The following is a 20,919-nucleotide window of genomic DNA, read 5'->3' as shown; positions in this document are numbered from 1 at the left end:
TGGTGTGATTGCGTTCTACTGGGCACCTCAATCATTTTCTTCGAGCCTGGCGTCAAAATAAATGCTCCTTTTTACCGGGAAAACATTTTGAAAGCTGCTTTGGAGCCGTGGACGCGCAAACATATCGGTCGTGGACCATGCACGTTTCAACGAGACTTGTCACCATCACATAAAGTGCGTGAAAACCAAAAGAGACTCAAGACTGGGTCGAATCTTGAGAACCAACCACCATAGATTATGCAAAAAATTTATACAAAGTAAATTTAGTTAAATGGCATAATTTTATTCAACATACCATTCTTCTGTCAAACCAGCAAAAATTAAAGCTTCTACGACCTGAACAAGGATAATCGAGAGACCAGTTTACATGGTAGCTATATCGGGTTATAGACGCTAAGCACACTATTACTTGTTATTTGTTTTTTATACCCACCACCGTAGGATAGGGGGTATATTCATTTAGTCATTCCGTTTGCAACACATCAAAATATCAATTTCCGTGCCTACAAAGTATATATACTTCGGATCGTCGTAAAATTCTAAGACGATTTAACGAAGTCCGTGTGTCCGTCCGTCTATTGTAATCACTCTAGAGCCTTCAAAAACTAAGATATTGAGCTGAAATTTGGCACAAATACGTCTTTTTGATACACGTTCTTGAATGGGCCAAATCGGACCATATTAAGATATAGCTGCTATATAGACCGATTTTCCGATAATGGGTCTGAAGACCATAACAGCTTTATTTATTACCCGATTTCGCTGAAATTTGCAAGAGTGAATTATTTTAAGCCTCCCGACATCTGACCTAAATATGGATTAGATTGGTCCATATTGAGATATAGCTGCCACATAGTCCGATCTCCCGATAAAGGGAGATAAAGGGTAAAATAAATAAAGCTTTTATGGTCATAAAAGCTTTATTTATTTAAAAGCATATAGACCGATCTCCCGATAAAGGGTCCGAAGGCCATAAAAGCTTTATTTTTTATCCAATTTGCTGCAATTTGGAACAGTACGCAGTTTTAAGCCTCTTAACGTCCGACTCTAATATCACAGTACAGATCGGACTATACTTAGATATAGCTGTCATATAGACCGATCTGTCGAATAAGGGATCTGAAGCCCATAAAAGCATAATTTTTTAACCGATTTCGCTAAAATTTGAAACAGTGAGTTATTCTTAGCCTCCTGACACCCAACCTAAATATGGTTCAGATCGGACAATATTTAGATATAGCTACTATATAGCTTCATTTATTATTTATTTTTTTTATTATTTATTTATTTACCCGATTTCGCTGAAATCTGAAACAGTAAGTAGGTAAAGACCTCCCAACATCCGACTTAAATATGGTTCTGATCGGACTATATTTATATATAGCTCCCATATAGGCCAATATGCCGATAAGGGGATTGAGACCCAAAAAAGCTTTATTAATTACCCGATTTCGCTGAAATTTGAAACAGTGAGTTTCTCTGAGCCTCACAATATCGACCATAATATGGTTCAGATCGGTTGATAAATGGATATATCTGCCAAAAACACCAATATTTTGTTCTACAAAATTGAATAGTGACATATATATTAGACCACTTAATGTCCGCACCGAATTTGGGTGCTTAAGCTATCCAATTTGCACCGGATTGTGACGAAATGGGGTTTACATATATACCCGAGGTGGTGGGTATCCAAAGTTCGGCCCGGCCGAACCTAATGCTTTTTTACTTGTTTTTTATACCCTCCACCATAGGATGGGGGTTTACTAATTTCGTCATTCTGTTGTTCTGTCATAAAGTGTATATATTCTTCCATATTCCATGTTCGTCCGCCGTCCGTCTGTCTGCCGATAGCATGCTAACTTTCGAAGGAGTAAAGCTAGCCGCTTGAAATTTTGCACAAATACTTCTTATAAGTGTAGGTCGGTTGGGATTGTAAATGGGTTAAATCGGTCCACGTTTTGATATAGCTGCCGCATAAACCGATCTTGGGTCTTGACTTCTTGAGCATCTAGAGGGCGCAATTGTTGTACGATTTGACTGAAATTTTGCACGTGGTGTTTTGGTCTCACTTCCAACAACTGTGTTAAGAATAAGTGTTAAGTTAAGAATAGTTCTTGAGCCACTATAGGACGCAATTATTATCCGATTTAGCCGAAATTCTGCATGAGGTGTTTTGTTATGACATTCAACGAATGTGCTGAAATCGGTCCATAACGTGATATAGTTGTCATATAAACCTATCTGGGGTCTTGACTTCTTGAGCGTCTAGAGTGCGCAAAATTTGCAAGAGTGCGATTTGGCTGAAATTTTGCACGACGAGTTTTGTTATGACTTCCAACAACTGTGTTAAGAATAGTTCAAATCGGTCCATAACCTGATATAGCTGTCATATAAACCGATCTGGGGTCTTGACTTCTTCAGCCTCTACGAGGATCAATTCCTATCCGATTTGGCGGAAATATTGCATGACGAGTTTTGTTATGACTTCCAACAACTGTATTAAGAATGGTTCAAATCGGTCCATAACCTGATATAGCTGCCATATAAACCGATCTGGGGTCTTGACTTCTTGAGCCCTTTCTTTCTTTCAAAATGTTTTTCCCGATAATAAGGAGCATTTATTTTGACGCCAGCCTCGAAGATAACGATTGAGGTGCCAATATACCGCAAACACACTATTAAGCCTAAAATTCATTACTCCGAAACCAATGGCTGTGGTGGCTTGTAAACTATGTAATAATCTCTCCATAACAGAAATATCATGTACCTGTAATTGCTAGTTTGACAGATAATTGTGAACTTGATAACACTTCGTGCCAGCTACCCTATAAACATTATATCCTCATGGCATCAATGAAGGTCTTTCTTTTATTCAAAGATTATATATTGTTAAACTAATTGCTTACGTGTAGTAATACAGTGACAATTTAAAAGTTGCAATCCACAATTCTTTCTTACTTAAGACCTATTTCTATAACCATTTATTTGTTACAATTACTGGCATCTAACAGGTCATTGGTATAAAATAGCAAACAATCTCGAGACAAATCATTAGAAAAGTTATTCATCTAAGAGCATACAAGATACAGCGCGCAAAATGACCAAACTTCTGATTGGCTGTATATTTGTTTCCATAACGCTGGTAAGTTTCTTACCTGAGCTAAATTTAACAAGATCCTCGTACTACTGCACAAAAAATTATAGATTCTTGGCGAGCGTCCAGAATGGTACCCAAAAAATGCTTCCCTATTCGAAAAGGCATGCTTAGTAGAAAATGGCATGAGGCCTGATCAGTGGGCTAGGATACGGACAATGCATCTGGAGGATACACCATCGGAACGCGCGTTTCTACTTTGTCTTGTCAAGACTAAAAATGTCTTTCGGCCTGAAAAAGGCTTCGAAGCGGAAAGATTACGCCTGGGATTCCAGCAGTCAATCAAAATGGATTGTGATATTGAGCATATCGAGCATTGCAAACAGCTGTATGGACATTTGAAACCAGACGATGTTATGGTTTTCCAAATTATGAAATGTGTATGTGATGTCAAGGACGAGAAGTGTCGTATACCCATTAAAAATGAGTTGTGATTGAGACTGAAAATTGGACTATTTTTGAAAATTTTTATAAAGATTTCATGTAAGACTAGTATAACTGTATTAAGGTATAAAGTTTCTTCGATGATTAGTTTTGTCGAACAGATCTCTTTCTTCTCAAGATCAATAAAAAATTACAAATTCGCGACAAAAAACTCGTTTTAGTATAACGGTGTGAAAGACAAACACATTTTTAATACAAATCATAGAAATGCAAATCTATAAAAAAATAGATATCAACTTTGCGAAAAAAACGGAACTATTGTCTAAAGGGTGATTTTTTAAGCTATTATTTTTTTGGCTTAAACAGCTCACGCACGTCAAATATACTCAGTTTGGTCCGCAATTTACCCACGAATCGTCTTACAAACGAACAACGCTTGCAAATTATTGAATTTTATTATCAAAATGTGTGCTCTGTTAAGAAAGTTAATCGCGCTCTCCTTGCATTTAATGGTCAGTTAAAACGACCCACTGAAACAGCTATTCGGGCTATTGTGACTAAATCTCGCACCAAAAAGCATTGAACCATCAACACGAACTGAAGAAAATATCTCAGCTGTATCGGCCAGTATTAATGATGACTATCAGTTATCGATTCGTTGCGGTTCGCAGCAATTGGGCCTCTGATACTCAACAATGTGGAACATTTTGCAAAAGGTTTAGGTGTGAAGCCTTTCAAAATTCAACTCGTGCAATAATTGAAGCTGAATGACCCCAATGCAGTATTTTTGGTGAATGGACTCTTGGAAAGTTGGCCGAAGATCCCTTGTTTATCGAAAGTTTGTGTTCGGAGACGAAGCTCATTTTTGGCTTAATGGGTATTTTAATAAGCAGAATTTTCGATTTCGGAGTGAAGATCAACCGAAAGCATTGCAAGAGCTACCAATGCATCAGAAAAATTCCCAGTTTGGTGCGGATTATGGGCTGGTGGCATCATTGGACCGTACTTCTTCAAGATGATGCGAATCGTAACTCAAATGTGAATGGTAAACGCTATGGTAAGATTAACTTTTTTTACTCAAAATGCAAAAGCTTGACTTGCAGGACATGTGGTTTCAACAAGACGGTGCTACATGCCACACAGCAGGCGTAACAATGGACATATTGAGAGACGAGTTCGGTGAACATTTTTTTCACGTTTGGAACCGGTCAATTGGCCACCTTGATCGTGCGATTTTACGCCTTAAGACTATTTTTTGTAGGGCTATGCTAAAGCTCATGTCTATACAGACAAGCCCACATCAATTTGTTTTTTTTTTTTCACGTAGCCAACACGCAGGGGATGTCCCCCATATATGCAGTGCATTGCGTTGGCAAAGTTATGGGTTGGAGTGAGGAAAAAGGGAGTAGTGTTTATTGTCTTAAATTTCTGAACGTCAATGTCGGTGGGAAAGACATTAGCCGGAAGTTGATTCCACATACAAATGGTTTGGACGAAAAATGAATTTTCTCGGTAATGCATGGTTTGGTCGACTGGCCAATCAATTACAAATGGGTGTGAGTTCCTGGCAAGTCTTGTATTCCTGGTGAACATCCCAACGTCAGAGATAAGAAAACGAATATCCCTGAAACACACGCCATGAAAATAACGATAGAGCAATTCAACGCTACCCACATTCCGACGATGTTCAAGAGAAGCAATCGCTCTCCCTTGAACCCGGTCAAGTAGCTGCAAGGATGATTTTGGAGCTCCTGTCCATATATGCGAGTTATATTCCATCCTCGGCCTGATGTAGGTATTGTAGTATAGATATTGAGAAGATCAGAAGAGGAGAAATACTTCTTGCATCGCTTAAGAAAGCCCAAACACTTGAATGCTTTTTTCGACCTTCGAATACGTGTTTCGACCAACGGACATCACATTGTATCTTCATGCCCAAGACATCAAGAGCATCTGACTGTTCAATATTTATACCGTCGATAGATATCGACAATTGTAGTGGGTCAGTGAATCGCTTGTGAGACAAGAAACAACACTGCGTCTTCTGTGCGTTAAAGTCAACTCTGTTCATTCTACCCCACTCGGAAATGGCCAACAAATCCTGGGAGAGCGTATCATCCATAATGCGCCTCCTGTCCACAATTTCTTGGCGACTGGGCCTATGGTCGAATGAATATGAATGACACAGACTACTGTCATCGGCAAATGAGAAGACTGGATTCGAAGTCTGACCCAACAGATAGTCAATGAAAATAAGAAAAAAGGTAGGGCAAAGAACAGAGCCTTGTGGCACACCTGCGGTCAATGTATACCCATCTGATAAGAAGCCCACTACATTTGACGCATTAAAAGACAACATTGTCTTCCAATGGATAAACCATTTGAGGTGCAGTCACGGTCAACATTTACATGAAATAATCTTCAAACATTTATTTATATGGACCGTCTGTCGATTCAAAAAAGGATTTAATGCATTTTTCCGAATTTATGTGTTTTTAAACCCTCCACCATAGGATGGGGGTATACTAATTTTGTCATTCTGTTTGTAACTCCTCGAAATATTCGTCAAAGACCCCATAAAGTATATATATTCTTGATCGTGATGACATTTTAAGTCGAACTAGCCATGTCCGTCCGTCCGTTCGTTAGTTGCTAACTTTCGAAGGAGTAAAGCTAGCCGCTTGAAATTTTCACAAATACTTCTTTTTAGTGTAGGTCAGTTGGGATTGTAAATGGGCTATATCGGTCCACGTTTTGATATAGCTGCCATATAAACCTATCTGGGATCTTGAATTCTTGAGCCGCTAGAGGGCACACTTCTTATCCGATTTGGCTGAAATTTTGCATGAGGTGTTTTATTATGACTTCCAACAACTGTGCTGAATATGGTTCAAATCGGTCCATAACCTGTTATAGCTGCCATATAAACCGATCTGGGGTCTTGATTTCTTGAGCCACTAGAGGACGCAGTTATTATCCAATTTGGCTGAAACTTTGCATGAGGTGTTATGTTATGACTTTCAACAACTGTGCTAAGAATAGTTCAAATCGGTTGATAGCCTGATATAGCTGCTATATAAACCGATCACCCATTTTGACTTGATGAGCCTCTGGAGGGCGCTATTATTACTCGAATTGCCTGAAATTTTGAAGATGGTATTTTTCTATATCTTCTAATAGCCATGACAAGTACGGTCCATATCGGCCAATAGCTTGATAACTGTTCTAAGTATGGTATAAATCGGTTGATAACCTGATATAGCTGCCATATAAACCGATCACCCATTTTGACTTGATGAGCCTCTGGAGGGCGCTATTATTACTCGAATTGCCTGAAATATTGAAGATGGTATTTTTCTATGTCTTCTAATAGCCATGACAAGTACGGTACATATCGGTCAATAGCTTGAAATAGCTCATATATATTTGAAAAAATCATTCATAAAATTTGTCAAATGCGATCCATGGTGGAGGGTATATAAGATTCGGCCCAGTACACTTTAACCTGTTCCTTATTGGTCATTTAAGTTTTTATCGATGATGAATTATTCAAAAATATTTAAGTGAAAAAAAAAGTTTTCATACGAATTTAGTTATTTTTCGAGGAGGGTAGTATTGTTGCGAAGAGGACGTCAATAAAAAATATCAAATTGCTTCACAAAGTTTTCGATAAACCTTTAAGCAATGTAGTATAAAAATTAATTTATTCTTTCTGCACACGCGATTCATAGTGAAGTATATGTAACATTTGGTTCTGTCGAACTAAACGCATTTTTACATGTTTTTGTCTGTTATCTGCATCCAAGGTCCAGGGTGATGTAAAAAATTAATCAATTCCTTTTATTTTTAATACTTTTCAATATTTTACAAATACGATAAGACTATAGCTGTAAATAAATTCAAACTAAATAAACTTGTACAGTTTATTTCCAGCTTTAAGCGCAAACAGGGCACTGATCTTAAAATGAATAGATTATTGGTAGTATTCCTTATTCTTTTCCTAAGCAAGGTACGTATGTTGGTGCTACCAAATATTTAAGTACTTACAACCAAATGTCATATTCTAGACATTTGCTGAGCGTCCGGATTGGTATCCAGAAAATGCTGCCGAAATTGAAGCCGACTGTAAAAAGGAAAATGGCATAACCCCTGAAATTTGGTCACAAATGCTTTCATTGGATTTAGAGGATACACCAGCTGTAAGATCCGTTTTGCTTTGCCTTGTCAAAAGGAAAACTGTTTACAGACCTGAAAATGGTTTCGAGGCAGAAAGATTACAAGTGGGACTGCAGCAAGTAGCAAAAAGGAAATGTGATCTGAACCATATTAAGGACTGCGGTGAAAAGTTCTGTGATTTGGAACCAGAAGATTTCAAGATTTTCAGTATTTTCAAGTGTACTCTCGATGATAGGCATGAGAAGTGCGAAAAAGTTGAATAAAAGTTCAAACATTTGTTTGTTTGTTATTTTTTTTAATTTATAAATACATGCAATTTTTTTTTTATTAAATGAAAACCGCTACGCCTTCTTAAACTCTCTAATATCTATTGAGGGTGGGGACACTTCGCCCTGAATGTGGATATCGTGCTACTGTAGCCTATGTCCGCCTATGATGCTGAACGCCTGCGTTCGAATCCTGGCGGAACTTCGGACAAAATTTAAAGCGGTGGTTATCCCCTCTTAATGCTGGCGACATTTGCAAGGTACAATACCATGCATGGTCATGTAAAAAACTCTCCCAAAGAGGTGTCGTACTGCGGCACACCGTACGGACTCGGCTATAAAAAAGGCCCCTTATCGTTGATAAACTCAACTTGAATGGGAAAGCGCTCATTGATGTATGAAAAGTTGCCCCTGCTCAGTTCCTGGGCAAATTTTTACTCTACTCCCAAATGCCTTTCTTTTGAATCCCATATTACTGCATTGATAAATATTTCGGGTTTAGGGGGTATTTCGGGGTAGATCACTTGGCCATCAAAGTAAATAAAATATTCGTGCTCTACTTTCAAAAACATTTTGTATGAGTCCCATAATGTCATGATCGGTAAATAAGTTGTGTTTGAAGGTGGGGTGGACCCCAGGGTCTTTGTCCCGAAAATGAATATAAACTTCCCGAAAACCAATCAATTTCCACCCCGAATTGCCAAATTCCAACAAGCTAGTTTATGTGACATTTGTTAATTTTAAATAAATATTTTTTATTTTTTTGCTGGCTCTCGGTTTTTTCTCCGTCACTCTCTCTACTTAAAAAATTTTGTAAGTTTTGTCGGTGATCGACGAGGAGATTTGAACTCATCATCTTAAGTTTCTCAATTACATTAAATTTAAAACAAGTAAAAATTCGGTCGGGCCTAATTTTGGGAACCCACCATCATGAATACTGCTAAAAATTTAAACAAAATAAATTTAGTATAAGAGCTTAATTTTATTCTACATACTAAACTTCTGTCAGACCAGCAAAAATTGAAGCTTCTGGGAATCAAAGAAGGATAATCGTGAGACCGGTTTATATAGAGTTATATCAGGTAGTCCGATCGATTTGGACCGTACTTAGCAAAGTTATTAAAAGTTATAACAGAACACTACATGCAAAATTTTAGCCAAATCGAACAAACATTGCGACTGTAAGGGCTCAAGAAGTCAAATGGGTAGATGGGTTTATATGGGAGCTATTATATCAGGTTATTGACTGTTTTGGACCGTACTAAGCACAATTGTTGGAAGTCAAATCGGACAAATATTGCGGCTTCTAAGGTCTCAAAAGTTCAAATCAAGTGATCGGTTTATATAGCAGTTATATCCAAATCTGAACAAATAAGGCCCAGTTGCAATCTCCAAGGGCCTACATTAATAGTATCTGTGCAAAGCGGCTAGCTTTAAGCGTTCGGCAGCTATAGTGATTTCGACAGACGGACGGACGGACATGGCTAGATCGACTTAAAATGTCATGACGATCAAGAATATATATATGCTTTATGGGGTCTTAGACGCATATTTCGAGGTGACGATGACGAATGACGAAATTACTATACCCTTATCTTATGGTGGAGGGTATACAAATTTTCAGCTGTGGTTATCCCCTTCAAAAGCTGGCGACATCTGTAAGGATCTATGCCATTTGAAAAAAATAATAAGGTCTTGTAAAAACTTCTCCCCAAAGAGGTGTCGCAATGTGGGACGCCATTCGGAATCGGTTATTGAGCTTAAACTTGAATCAGACAGCACTCATTGATAGATATGTGAGAAGTTTGCCCCTGTTCTTTAATAGAATGATCATGGGCAAGTTTGGATTTTTTTTAACCAATTCAATTCGCCACTTATCATTAGACTATTTTTAGAATTTCAAGTCCCATAACTCTCTTTTGTAGCTTACCCAATATACAATTAGTAAGCCGAAAGTAGCAACTAAGTAGCCTTTAGTACATTAAAACAAAACTTGAAATCATGCCATCAACTTATTGTAATTATTAAAGAAATAAAAAAAAGTTATGGAATTTTTATACAATAATCTTCGGCATTATCGAAAACGCATTTAACAATGTAGAAATACAACGATTCAGGATTTTCTTCCCACTGGTACACTTCAACGCAGTAATTTAGAAATTCCTTTGAACAATCGATTTTTATTTTATACTTTAGACCCATATCGAAGCGATCAATTTCAAAACCTATCTCAGGTCGATACACATTTTTTCGAACGGCTGCGCAAAATAGAAAGGCTCTCATAGCGGGAGTATCTTCAACATGCAAATTTAAAATGTCATTCATTATCTCGGGACTTAGGCAATTTTTGGCCAAAGATTCGGCTTCTATTTCGGGAGAGTTTTCGGGAAGCCAATCAGGTCGTTGGGCAATTACCTGTAATTTATAATGAATTTTCAATAGTTAATACAAATGGGTATGATATTTTTAAACAAGTTGTAATACCAAGGACAATACCGGGATTAACAAAACCGTGAACTTAAGCATATTAGATAAGTGTCACAAGAGCTTTCAAAACAAACACTGAATATAATACAATATGTTTTTCTTCGTTTTATAATTTTTGGTACATCTCTTATCATATCTTGGATGTATCTTTGTTTTTGAAATGATACCAACAATTGATACAGGTTTATGAGCACATTTTTCTAATAAATATAAAATCATGAAGGTATACATTTTTAATTTGTTTCCACAAATCAAGTCATTTCAATACGCTCTACTACAGAATGGAAGATAAATTCATTTTGTTATTCTATTTGCAACATTTCGAAATACATAGTTTGAATATTTACTATTTGAAAAGTTATTTTTGGTCTAGTTCATTTTTTTACTAATGGTTCTCTCAATTCAATTACATCCAACTTAGTAAATCATTTAGAAATTATATCCCAAATGATTCCACGAATTTCGTACCAAATATGCACGGTACACAACAAACAATCTTTGGTGTAATAAAGGTAAATTTTACGTAATAATGCTTGCAATGACATTTAAAAGGGAAAGTGCACCCCAAATTCGTAAACGCAAACTGCTTTTAATTTTGGGAGCATTTGTTTTGAAATCATGTACAAACACCCAAAATTTGTGGTTGTAAATGCGTTTTAAGGTTTTCATATGGCTTTGTCGATAGCTGCCTACATTAAATTTTTTTCCTAATTTTAAAGATTCGAACCAAAGATTAGCAAACATAATATAAAGATGATAAATTTTCGACTTTTTAAAGGACATAAGGGAAAAATGTTTCCTTTTATATTAAGGATTTTTTATTTTCAATGGTAGGTTAATAAATCTTCAGCTCTGCGTCCTGTTATTAAGGACAAATATCTAAAATGAAGATCAAAATATTAGTTAGGAAAATCGAACTTGGGACAAGGCAACAGTGAGCAGTGCGCAGAGATAAATATCACGAAATTTTTCCCATTAAAAATTTAATTGCAAATATGTTTTAATTAAAAAATTAATTCGATCGATCATATTTTTAATCGAATCCCAATTTTTCATCAATTACGACCGTGATTGAAATTCAGGAAATTTTCTTTTATAAAATTAATTGATTCCATAATTTTTTGTTGAATCTGAACTTTATTTTCAATTACGATTGCGATTGAAAGTTTCGTCTTTTTCAATAAAAAAAATTATAGATTCAAAAAATGTTTTAATTGAATCTGCATTTTTTTTTCAATAACGATTGTGTTTAAAATTTTTGCAATTTTCAATTAAAAAACTAATTCATTTAATTATTAATTAATTGAACTTTCAAAAATTGTATGTAATAACGAGAAAACAGCTATTGGCGAACGAATCAGGAAAAATGTTAGTGGTCTAGGCAGTAAAGTCTTTCAATCATTATAAAGGATAATTTCTTAGAAGAATGCATGAAATCTTTATTTTAATCGATAGAAAGGTCCATAAAATTAAATGTTTCAAGATTATTTCATGCAAAATTTGACCGTGACTGCTCCACATCCGCGTTTGGCACACTCTTCCTCTACATAAGTGGTCTACATAAGCAGTCTGTCTGTCCATGCGATTTTTTTCCACCGACTTCTTTTAATCTACTTTTCATACCATGTATTATTTGATCCACATAAATCATATCCTTTATACATTCATAGCTCATATTGTTATTATGCTCTGCCAATACCCTAATTACTTCCTTCCTGGCTCTTTGCTGTACATCCACATTTTGAGCCAATTCGTACAAAGCATAGGTCAAGTTAGTTGACGAAGTCTCGAAACGAATTGCCCAAATGTCAGTTTAGTCATCTCTTCACCCGTTTCACTCTTTATTAATTTATTATTCTTCAAATCGATTAACATATCTAGAAAATCATTTCTACGTATTTGGGTTTATTCAGGGTCTTCCAATGTCTTTTTAATGAAACCATAAAACATTTTTCCACATCCGGCAATTTATGTTTCATACGTAGAGGACGTGCCAATTTAGGATAACCAAAACGTAAGATCAAACCAGAGCGTCTGGCTGACGCAGGCTATTGATGTCTATGCCAAAGGCGCAACTTCCGATGACATCGATGGTAAAGCGTGATACTAACTGCTTCATCTTCATTATAGAATTAATGGCTGTATTATTTGTCATGGCCCCAATGAGTTCTTGAGCTTCCTTCATGACCAAGGGTAACATTATTTTCATTTTAGTTGTGGTAAATGTGGGTGATACCTTCTGACATAAATTTCGCCATTTGGCTGCCTCCAAATTGAAGAGATGGCCGGTCAGGGGATCATCCCTATTATTGCAGAAAAAACCGTGGTTACTAAATAAATTTAGCCAAATCTTTGATAAGAATATTCTCAATGAGCCGGGGATCCATCACAAATACCCCGGCTTTGGTGAACCAATAGAAACCGGCAAAGGGACCAGTGTCATTGTATTTGTTGTAGTATTTCTGTCATATTTCACGAAAGGGTTCCCTGTATATGACGGCTTGTAGGTTGTCCACAAGCCAATTAGGACGACTGCAGTGAATACTCAAAATATGCCCATACGAATAGTGTTTTCTCAGCAATTTCAACCTGAGGAAAATCAAGACAATATGTAATATTGCTTTGATGTTGTTTTCCAATGCGTCAATCGAAGCGGGCTTCTCTGTATAGACAAGAGCTTTAATATAGCCCTACAAAAAATAGTTTAAAGGTATTAAATCCCACGATCTAGGCGGCCAATTTACCGGTCCCGAACGGGAAATAAAATGTTCACCGAACTCGCCTCTCAACAAGTCCATTTTTACGCGTGCTGTGTGGCATGTGGCACCATCTTGTTGAAATCACATGCCATTCATGTAAAGCTCTTGCATTTTGGGCAAAAAAAAATGGATATCATCTCACGGTAGAGCTCACCATTCACACGTACGCTACGATTCACCTCATCTTTGAAGAAGTTCGATCCAATGATGCCACCAGCCCGTAAATCGTAACAAACTGTGACTTTTCCTAGATGCATTGGTAGATCTTGCAATCCTTCTGGCTAATCTTCACTCCACAATCGACAATTTTGCTTATTTACGTACCTATTGGGCCAAAAATGAGCTTCGTCGTAACTTTCTTAACAGAGCACGCATTTTGATAATAAAATTGCAAGCATTGTTCGTTTGTAAAACGATTAATGTTTAAATTATGGACCAAACTGAAGATGTTTGAAAGTAAAACAAAACAAAAAACGGGCATGAGTTGTTTTCCCCAGTGTTGCCAAAAAGTTAATGCCGAAAATGTAACCCTTGGACCATACTTTGTTTAATTTGTATTACTGATTTACTTCTGCAATGCAAATTTGGCCTAATCATTCCGTAAAGGAACGGGGGCAAACTTTTCATATACCATTTTATGCTGTCCTATTCAAGTTTAATCTCAATTATACAGGATCTTCAACAGCGTCATAGGCGGACATGCTAATCATTGATCATTGAGCTTAAAATTGAATCAGACAGCACTCATTGATATGTGAGAAGTTTAGCCCTGTTCTTTAATGGAATGTTCACGGGCAAGTTTGGATTCTTTTTTTTTTTTGCCCAATTCACTTCACCACTAATCATTAGACTATTTTTAGAATTTCAAGTCCCTTAACTCCCTTTTTTAGCTTACCCAATATGCAATTAGTAAACCGAAAGTAGCAACTTAATAGCCTTTAGAACATTAAAACAAAACTTGAATTCATGCTATCAACTTAATTATTAAAAAAATAAAAAAAGTTATGGAATTCTTATACAATAATCTTCGGCATTGTCGAAAACGCATTTAACAATGTAGAAATAAAACGATTCAGGATTTTCTTCCCACTGGTACACTTCAACGCAGTAATTTAGAAATTCCTTTGAACAATCGATTTTTATTTTATACTTTAGACCCATATCGAAGCGATCAATTTCAAAACCTATCTCAGGTCGATACACATTTTTACCAACGGCTGCGCAAAATAAAAAGGCTCTCATAGCGGGAGTGTCTTCAACATGCAAATTTAAAATGTCATACATAATCTCGGGACTAAGGCAATTTATGGCCATACATTCAGCTTCTATGTCGAGAGAGTTTTTGGGATACCAATCAGGACGTTGGGCAATTACCTGTAATTTATTATGAATTTTCCATATTTAATATAAATGGGTATGATATTTTAAACAAGTTGTAATACCAATGACAATACTGGGATTAACAAAGCCGTCAACTTTAGCATATTAGATAAATGTCACATGAGCTTTCAAAACAAACACTGAACGTAATACAATATGCTCTTCTTCGTTTTATAATTTTTGTCTTTGTTTTTGAAATGATACCAACAATTAATACAGGTTTATGAGCACATTTTTGTAATAAATCTAAAATCGTGAAGGTATTCATTTTTATTTTATTCTTCAAAGAAAGTCATTTCAATACGTTCTACTACAGATTGAAAGATGTATTATTTTTGTTATTATTTTTGCAACATTCCGAATTATATAGTTTCAATCTTTGCTATTTAAAAATTATTTTTAATAAAGGTTCTCTCAATTCAAATTTCATTCAAATTCTTTAAATCATTTATGAAATTATGTCCCAAATGGTTCCATGAATATCATCCCAATATACACTGTACACACCAAATAATCTTTGGTGTGATTATGGTCAATTATACATAAAAATGTTTGAAGTGAAATTTAATTGGGAAAGTACACCCCAAGTTCTCAAACGCAACTGCATTTATTGTTGTGGTGCATTTATTTTGAAATCATATATTAGCATATCAAATTTGTGGTCCTTAATTCCTTTTAAAAAAATTCCTTTGGTAAAAGATATTTTCTTTCATTTTAAAGAATTTTTATTTTAAATCGGATGCTTTGCGTCTTTACGGACAAAAATCTAAAATGAAGGTCAAAATATCGTTGAAAGTTATGAAAGGCAACAGTGTAATATTTGAAACTGATGATCATGTCCGTCCTCATTTTAAAGTTTTGGGTCTTTGGGTCGTTTTCAATGCTGAAATCCTACTATAAGATCTTAATCTTAAAATTTAGGTCAAATTTTTTTCAGTGTGTTAATCGACAAATAGGTGGAAAGTCCTGATCTGTTTATCTAGAACCATTTCCAGGATCTGATGTAATGTCGCCAGTAAAGGTACACACCGTGAAGAAATCGATAAAACAGCACTAGGCATCCCGACGATGCTCATCGGAAACCTATTTGGATACCATACCATATTCAGTCAAAAATATCGCTCCCTTTTGTACACAACACAGTTCATATTTCGTTTTATTTGTTTATTGATACCAGGCATCCAAAGTTAAAATATTATATATGACGATGCCGTTTAAAAAAAAAAAAAAAACTACTACATCGAGTTTGGATGCCGGATGGCAAATTCTCCCAAACACGAATACTGTTGACTTAACCTTATTTCTCTGAGTTTAAAGTTCGGAAGCGAGGAAGACTAATTTTTAGTCCGGCCAGATCGAGCAAACGGGAGATGATCACAAAGATATTTTGGCTGGTAAAGGTAAATAGTTTTTTTGCAATGGAATAACCCATATCGCTTTCAGGAGGTGTTCGAAATTTATGTCGAATATTTTGTAGATCTTCCCTTATTTGAAAAATGTGGTCTCTCTCTGTCACATCCACAAAGTAAAGTTGGTATAAGGTACGATTGCGCTAAAAGCATATGCAAATGGAAAGGCGCAGAAGTCCGCACAGACCACAAACTTCGCAAAATTCTTTGAACTTCACCAGCAGCGCTGTTAATATGAATTATAATATTACTCCCAGATTGCAGGATGGATCAGCAGTTGACATTCAGAGTTGTTCAGAATAGCTCTAACTGCAGAAGTTTTGCCAAGCTGATCGTTTTGAAATTCTCATTAGCTTAGTTTTCGACGGATTTAGACAAAGACTATTTTTCCTCGCCCAATTCTGGATTTGATTTAGATCGTAATTAATAATATTTATACATGATGGTACGCCATCAGGCTTTGCGCTGCAGAAAAGCTGAACATCGTGAACATACTTTGCACCTTACAATGCATCATTATATCAGGAAGTTGAATTATGTACACAAAAATGTAAGACCCCAAATGATAGATCCCTGCGAAAAACCTCTTCATACATCAATTGCTTCAGATGTTATATAACCACCATTAACGGATCGAGGGCGCCCGGTTAAGTATCCAATATATCAAAGAGTGGAGTTTGCGGTAACGATAATATATCACCTAGTGTTTTAAAAGTATGCAGGACCCATTTAGGACTCATGTAGCATAAGGATTTTAAACGATGTGACTCACACAGGTACCCGGATTCCCTAAAGGTGTATAACTATGCCAAAAATGGTTTCTAATTATTCAACTTTCGCCCCATATCGGTACAATCAGCGATAAATTATATTTTTGAAAGGATTCTATATCGGCAGCTTGGTGATTTTCTTCATCAACACAATTTGATTAGTAAGATTCAGTATGGGTTTGCGGGCTGCGTTCTCAATTTCTTGTATAAGTAAGATGATATTTGTATATTTTATTTGGGAAGTATTTTGGAACCACTATTGTTTCTAATATTTAATTACCTTACGTATACTGACGATATTTGTATATTTTATCCATATAAGTCAAACACTGTTGTTATGAGATGCTGCTCTCATTTCTAACTATATGCGAATTTATAAACTATATATAAGTGAAAGGAGAACCAAACTCAGACCACTTGGAAATTTCGATTCCACTTTTAGAGTCAGCGTATGTGGTAAACATGCGCAGAAGGTACAAGAGATAAAATATCTAGGTTTAATTTTATAGTCAAATCTAGAATAGGATCGACCCATTTACCATTTGAAGTCAAAATTTCACCAGCACTTGGTTAACTCTAGTAATTAATACACAGATTTGACCAGGGGACTTAATACCTCATCCACCATACTCTAATACAGAGTCATCTGAATTATTTAGCAGTATTATATGCTTACAAGAAAACTACAAACCTTATATATTAGCAGCTTCTGGAGAATAGGGATTTGAAACCTGTTGCAAATTTACCAATATTGCATTCAACTTGGAGTCCTTTTGAGGATACTCTTGTATCTACGTTGCCCGTTTATGGGATGTATAAATATCATCTCTTGTTGTATGTTTTCAAATGCATAAACCAAACTGGGTACCATACAATTGAGTTTACACGAAATCAAGCCATATTTAACACTCGGAACAATGCGCAACTTCGTGTTGCTCTGCGAAGCCCAGAGATAACCAAACAGCAAATACAAATTTCCGGTAGTCGCAAATATAAAATTACTAGCCGAACCGGGCCTGCTCCGCTGCGCCTTCTTTAACTTTCTAATATCTCTTAAGGGTGGGGACACTTCGCCCTGAATGTGAATATCGAATTTGTGCTATTGTAGCATATGTCCGCCTATGACGCTGAATTGTCGTGATTGGTCTATATATCCATTTGGAGGGTTTTGGGTGGCCCCCGTGGCACCAGGCTACAACAATAGAAACCATGTTTTGTTTTTGTTTTACGTTAGATTTCAACCTGAAAAGAGGGTGCAGATATCAATCTGCCCTATACCACTATAGACATACACCTAAGCCCGTAATCGGCTTGTTGTGCGCTCTAAAAACTATAAAGTAATCTCAGAAAAGAAAATTTTAAGTTAGGAATTCCGTACTACTTACAAAATCCTTAATTTTTTTCAATGCCACTTCTCCAAGTTGGTTCATGTCTGATATTGTGTCTCTACCTAAGTATCGGTATCTGTTGGACGCGAAAGCCGGACAATGACAAAGGAAATGCTCCAACGTCTCATCATCTTCCCCACATGCCCTACACATGCTATCACTTGCCGCAGCGATTTTACATAAATGAGCTCGTAGTCCTATGTGTCCCGTTATGATACCAATAGCTATACTGACCCCCCATAGGATTTTCGCAGTCCTATCGACCGTTTCGCCGTTCCACAATGTTGCATGCGCATTCGTCGCCCACTCCCTTATCTCGGACTGTGTCGACCCGAAAGGCTTCGGGTTAACCAAGTTTATTGACGGCAGTCCTCTGGCCTTCACCGCCAAATCGTCTGCCCTTTCATTTCCCCTTACTTCGTTATGGCCCGGCACCCAAATGATGCGGATTTTCCCATCCTCAGAGAAGGCGTTAATCTCCTTCTTACACTGCAAGACTGTTCAGGACCTTACCGTCCTGGTTGTTATTGCCCTTATGGCAATTTTACTGTCGGTAAAGATATTCAGACTCGATTCAGACTAGCACCACTTCAAGCCGAGGACGTCGAGTCTGAAGTGGTGCTATCACCACTTCAAGCCTCTAAAATAGATCTCAGTCTCTGGGTTCTCAATGTAAACCCTCAGGCCCACTCTGCCCTCTAGCTTTGATCCATCCGTGTAACATAATCTTCCAGACGGCAATACTAGGGTTCCGTCAATCCAAGACTGTGCCTCTGTCAGCAGTGCCTCGCACTCGACTTCAAGGTTCATCTCAGGTATCCGATCGGAAACCTCTTCCCTTCCTTCCAGGTTTCCTATCTTCGGCTCGATTATACCGCGATGGTATAAGCTGCTCCCATCCTCAATCCATTCTCCCATCGCCTTAAGTCTCATAGCCCCAGTGGCTGCCTCACGCTTAATCTGTATGTCAATGGGTCGTATATCTAGAATAGTCTCCAGTGCCCTAGTGGGCGTGGTCCTCATCGCTCCGCCTATGCCAAGACAACATGTTCTCTGAACCTGTTGTATGATCCTTATGTTGCACTTTTTCTCCATAGCAGTCTATCAAACTATTGAGGCGTAAGTAAGTATTGGTCTAATCACGCTCCTGTAGAGCCAGTGGACTATCCTAAGATTCAGGCCCCATTTCGAGCCTACGGCTACATAGTGCCTAACACTGGGTTAATATGGAGACATCTGGATCTAGTCTAGTCATATGCCATATGCAATACCCTTTCAGCCCTTCTGCATACCTCCTCCGGATCGTTACCCCTTAGAAGTGGTAAGTCAGCATCCGTAATAGGTCATAGGCCATAGGAGTGGCGATAAAATACCCCCCTGTAGCGTGCCCTGTGCCACTATCTCCCTTATATTTATGCCATGGGACACACAATTTAACTACCTGTTCCTTAGCATATGGTTTATCCAGTCTCTAAGGACCGGGTCCACCCGGTACATGTCTAAGGATTGGATCAGAGTGTCTGTCCGCACAACCTCGTGGAGGGCAGTCTCCACCGACCTTCCCTTCACATAGGCATGCTGTTTGTATTTGAGCAGTTCGCTGGATGTCATACTCTTTATCATGGTGTCCACAATACGTTCAATGGTTTGGAGTAGAAAGGACGTAAGGCTTATGGGTCTGTAGGCCTTGGTGTCGCATAACTTGCCTTGCCGGGCTTGGGTATAAACACCACCCTTGCCTCCTGCCAGGCTTTTGGAGTATATGCAAGCCCTAGGCACTCTGTGAAAATCCTGGCCAGACGAGGCCCCAGATAGTCTGCCATTTTCTGTAGTAACGCCGGAAATATTCCATCAGGTCCGGGTGACATAAACGTCATTATTCCAAGATTTCGGTGTCTCCGTGAGTCCCTTCGTATCCTGTGGAAAATGGGTTTCATCAAATGCCTCAACACGTCCTCCTTTGTCTCTGCTCTCACACCCATGTCGTTTACTAAAGTTTCAGTTTGGACATGGGTTTTTAAGAGAAACGTTTTTATCTCACCGGCGTCACTAAACCATTAAAAAAATATATGTACTGTGAAATTAGCTTTTGGAGAAAAAGCAGAATTTATCGAGCTTCGGGATAGGAGTAGTATACTTCAATATACTTCCAGAGATGATACCAGAGTTTTGTCCATATTTTGTCTCAATCACTTGGTGGTGGGTTCCAAAGATTCGGCCAGTGGAACTAAGCAAGTTTTTTCAGGTTCATAGCTCACTCTAGCTCTTAGCTCTTGTTTAAATTTGCTTAAGAGATGTGCAGCGATAAAATTAAATATGACAGATCCTAATTAGCCTCTCACTTACTGTGGAAAATATGTTTTAGCCTCCATCTCATTGCGGCTATAAACAGTGTTATCCTAATGTATTTAACATTCCACAAGACTTGGCAAAGACTGTATGGCAAAGATATATATCTACCTTGTGATAATACATTCCACATTGTTTGCGATGATAACAGATAATAGGAAAAGAAAAGAAATTTGAGGTTACACTTCGAATTGTAATAGTAGAATAAAGAAATATGAAAAAAAATAAATGGGTAGATGGATATGAAATTTTTGTCACCAATTGAAAGACATAAAATATCATTCTACTCTTACCGCACACAACAACTTCCATGCTATTTTTATACCCACCACCGAAGGATGGGGGTATATTCATTTTGTCATTCCGTTTGCAACACATCGAAATATCCATTTCC

The 20,919-nt window shown here is 37.3% G+C and overlaps 3 protein-coding genes across 3 annotated transcripts in view; 2 read left to right on the top strand and 1 right to left on the bottom strand.

The window, feature by feature from the left end:
* The first annotated feature begins 2,782 nt into the window (after positions 1–2,782).
* Positions 2,783–3,591, top strand: LOC106080605 (uncharacterized). Its single transcript, XM_059363930.1, has 3 exons — positions 2,783–2,862; positions 3,015–3,145; positions 3,208–3,591. Exons 2-3 carry the CDS (start codon positions 3,101–3,103, stop codon positions 3,589–3,591), a joined length of 429 nt encoding a protein of 142 aa, XP_059219913.1. The 5' UTR covers positions 2,783–2,862; positions 3,015–3,100.
* A 3,850-nt stretch (positions 3,592–7,441) lies between these two features.
* On the top strand, positions 7,442–8,024 carry LOC106080603 (B1 protein). Its single transcript, XM_013242020.2, has 2 exons — positions 7,442–7,550; positions 7,609–8,024. The coding sequence occupies exons 1-2, from the start codon at positions 7,506–7,508 to the stop codon at positions 7,978–7,980; spliced, it is 417 nt and encodes a 138-aa protein (XP_013097474.2). The 5' UTR covers positions 7,442–7,505; the 3' UTR covers positions 7,981–8,024.
* A 2,002-nt stretch (positions 8,025–10,026) lies between these two features.
* The window catches only part of LOC106080610 (uncharacterized), a 335,328-nt gene continuing 324,435 nt past the window's right edge, over positions 10,027–20,919 (bottom strand). Inside the window, exon 3 of the mRNA XM_059363846.1 lies at positions 10,027–10,398. Coding sequence (XP_059219829.1) covers positions 10,027–10,398 — 372 coding nt within the window. The remainder of the gene's footprint in view (positions 10,399–20,919) is intronic.

This window comes from Stomoxys calcitrans, chromosome 2 (genome assembly GCF_963082655.1).
Source record: "Stomoxys calcitrans chromosome 2, idStoCalc2.1, whole genome shotgun sequence".
NCBI lineage: Eukaryota > Metazoa > Arthropoda > Insecta > Diptera > Muscidae > Stomoxys > Stomoxys calcitrans.
This window is presented reverse-complemented; position numbering and strand designations above follow the sequence as displayed.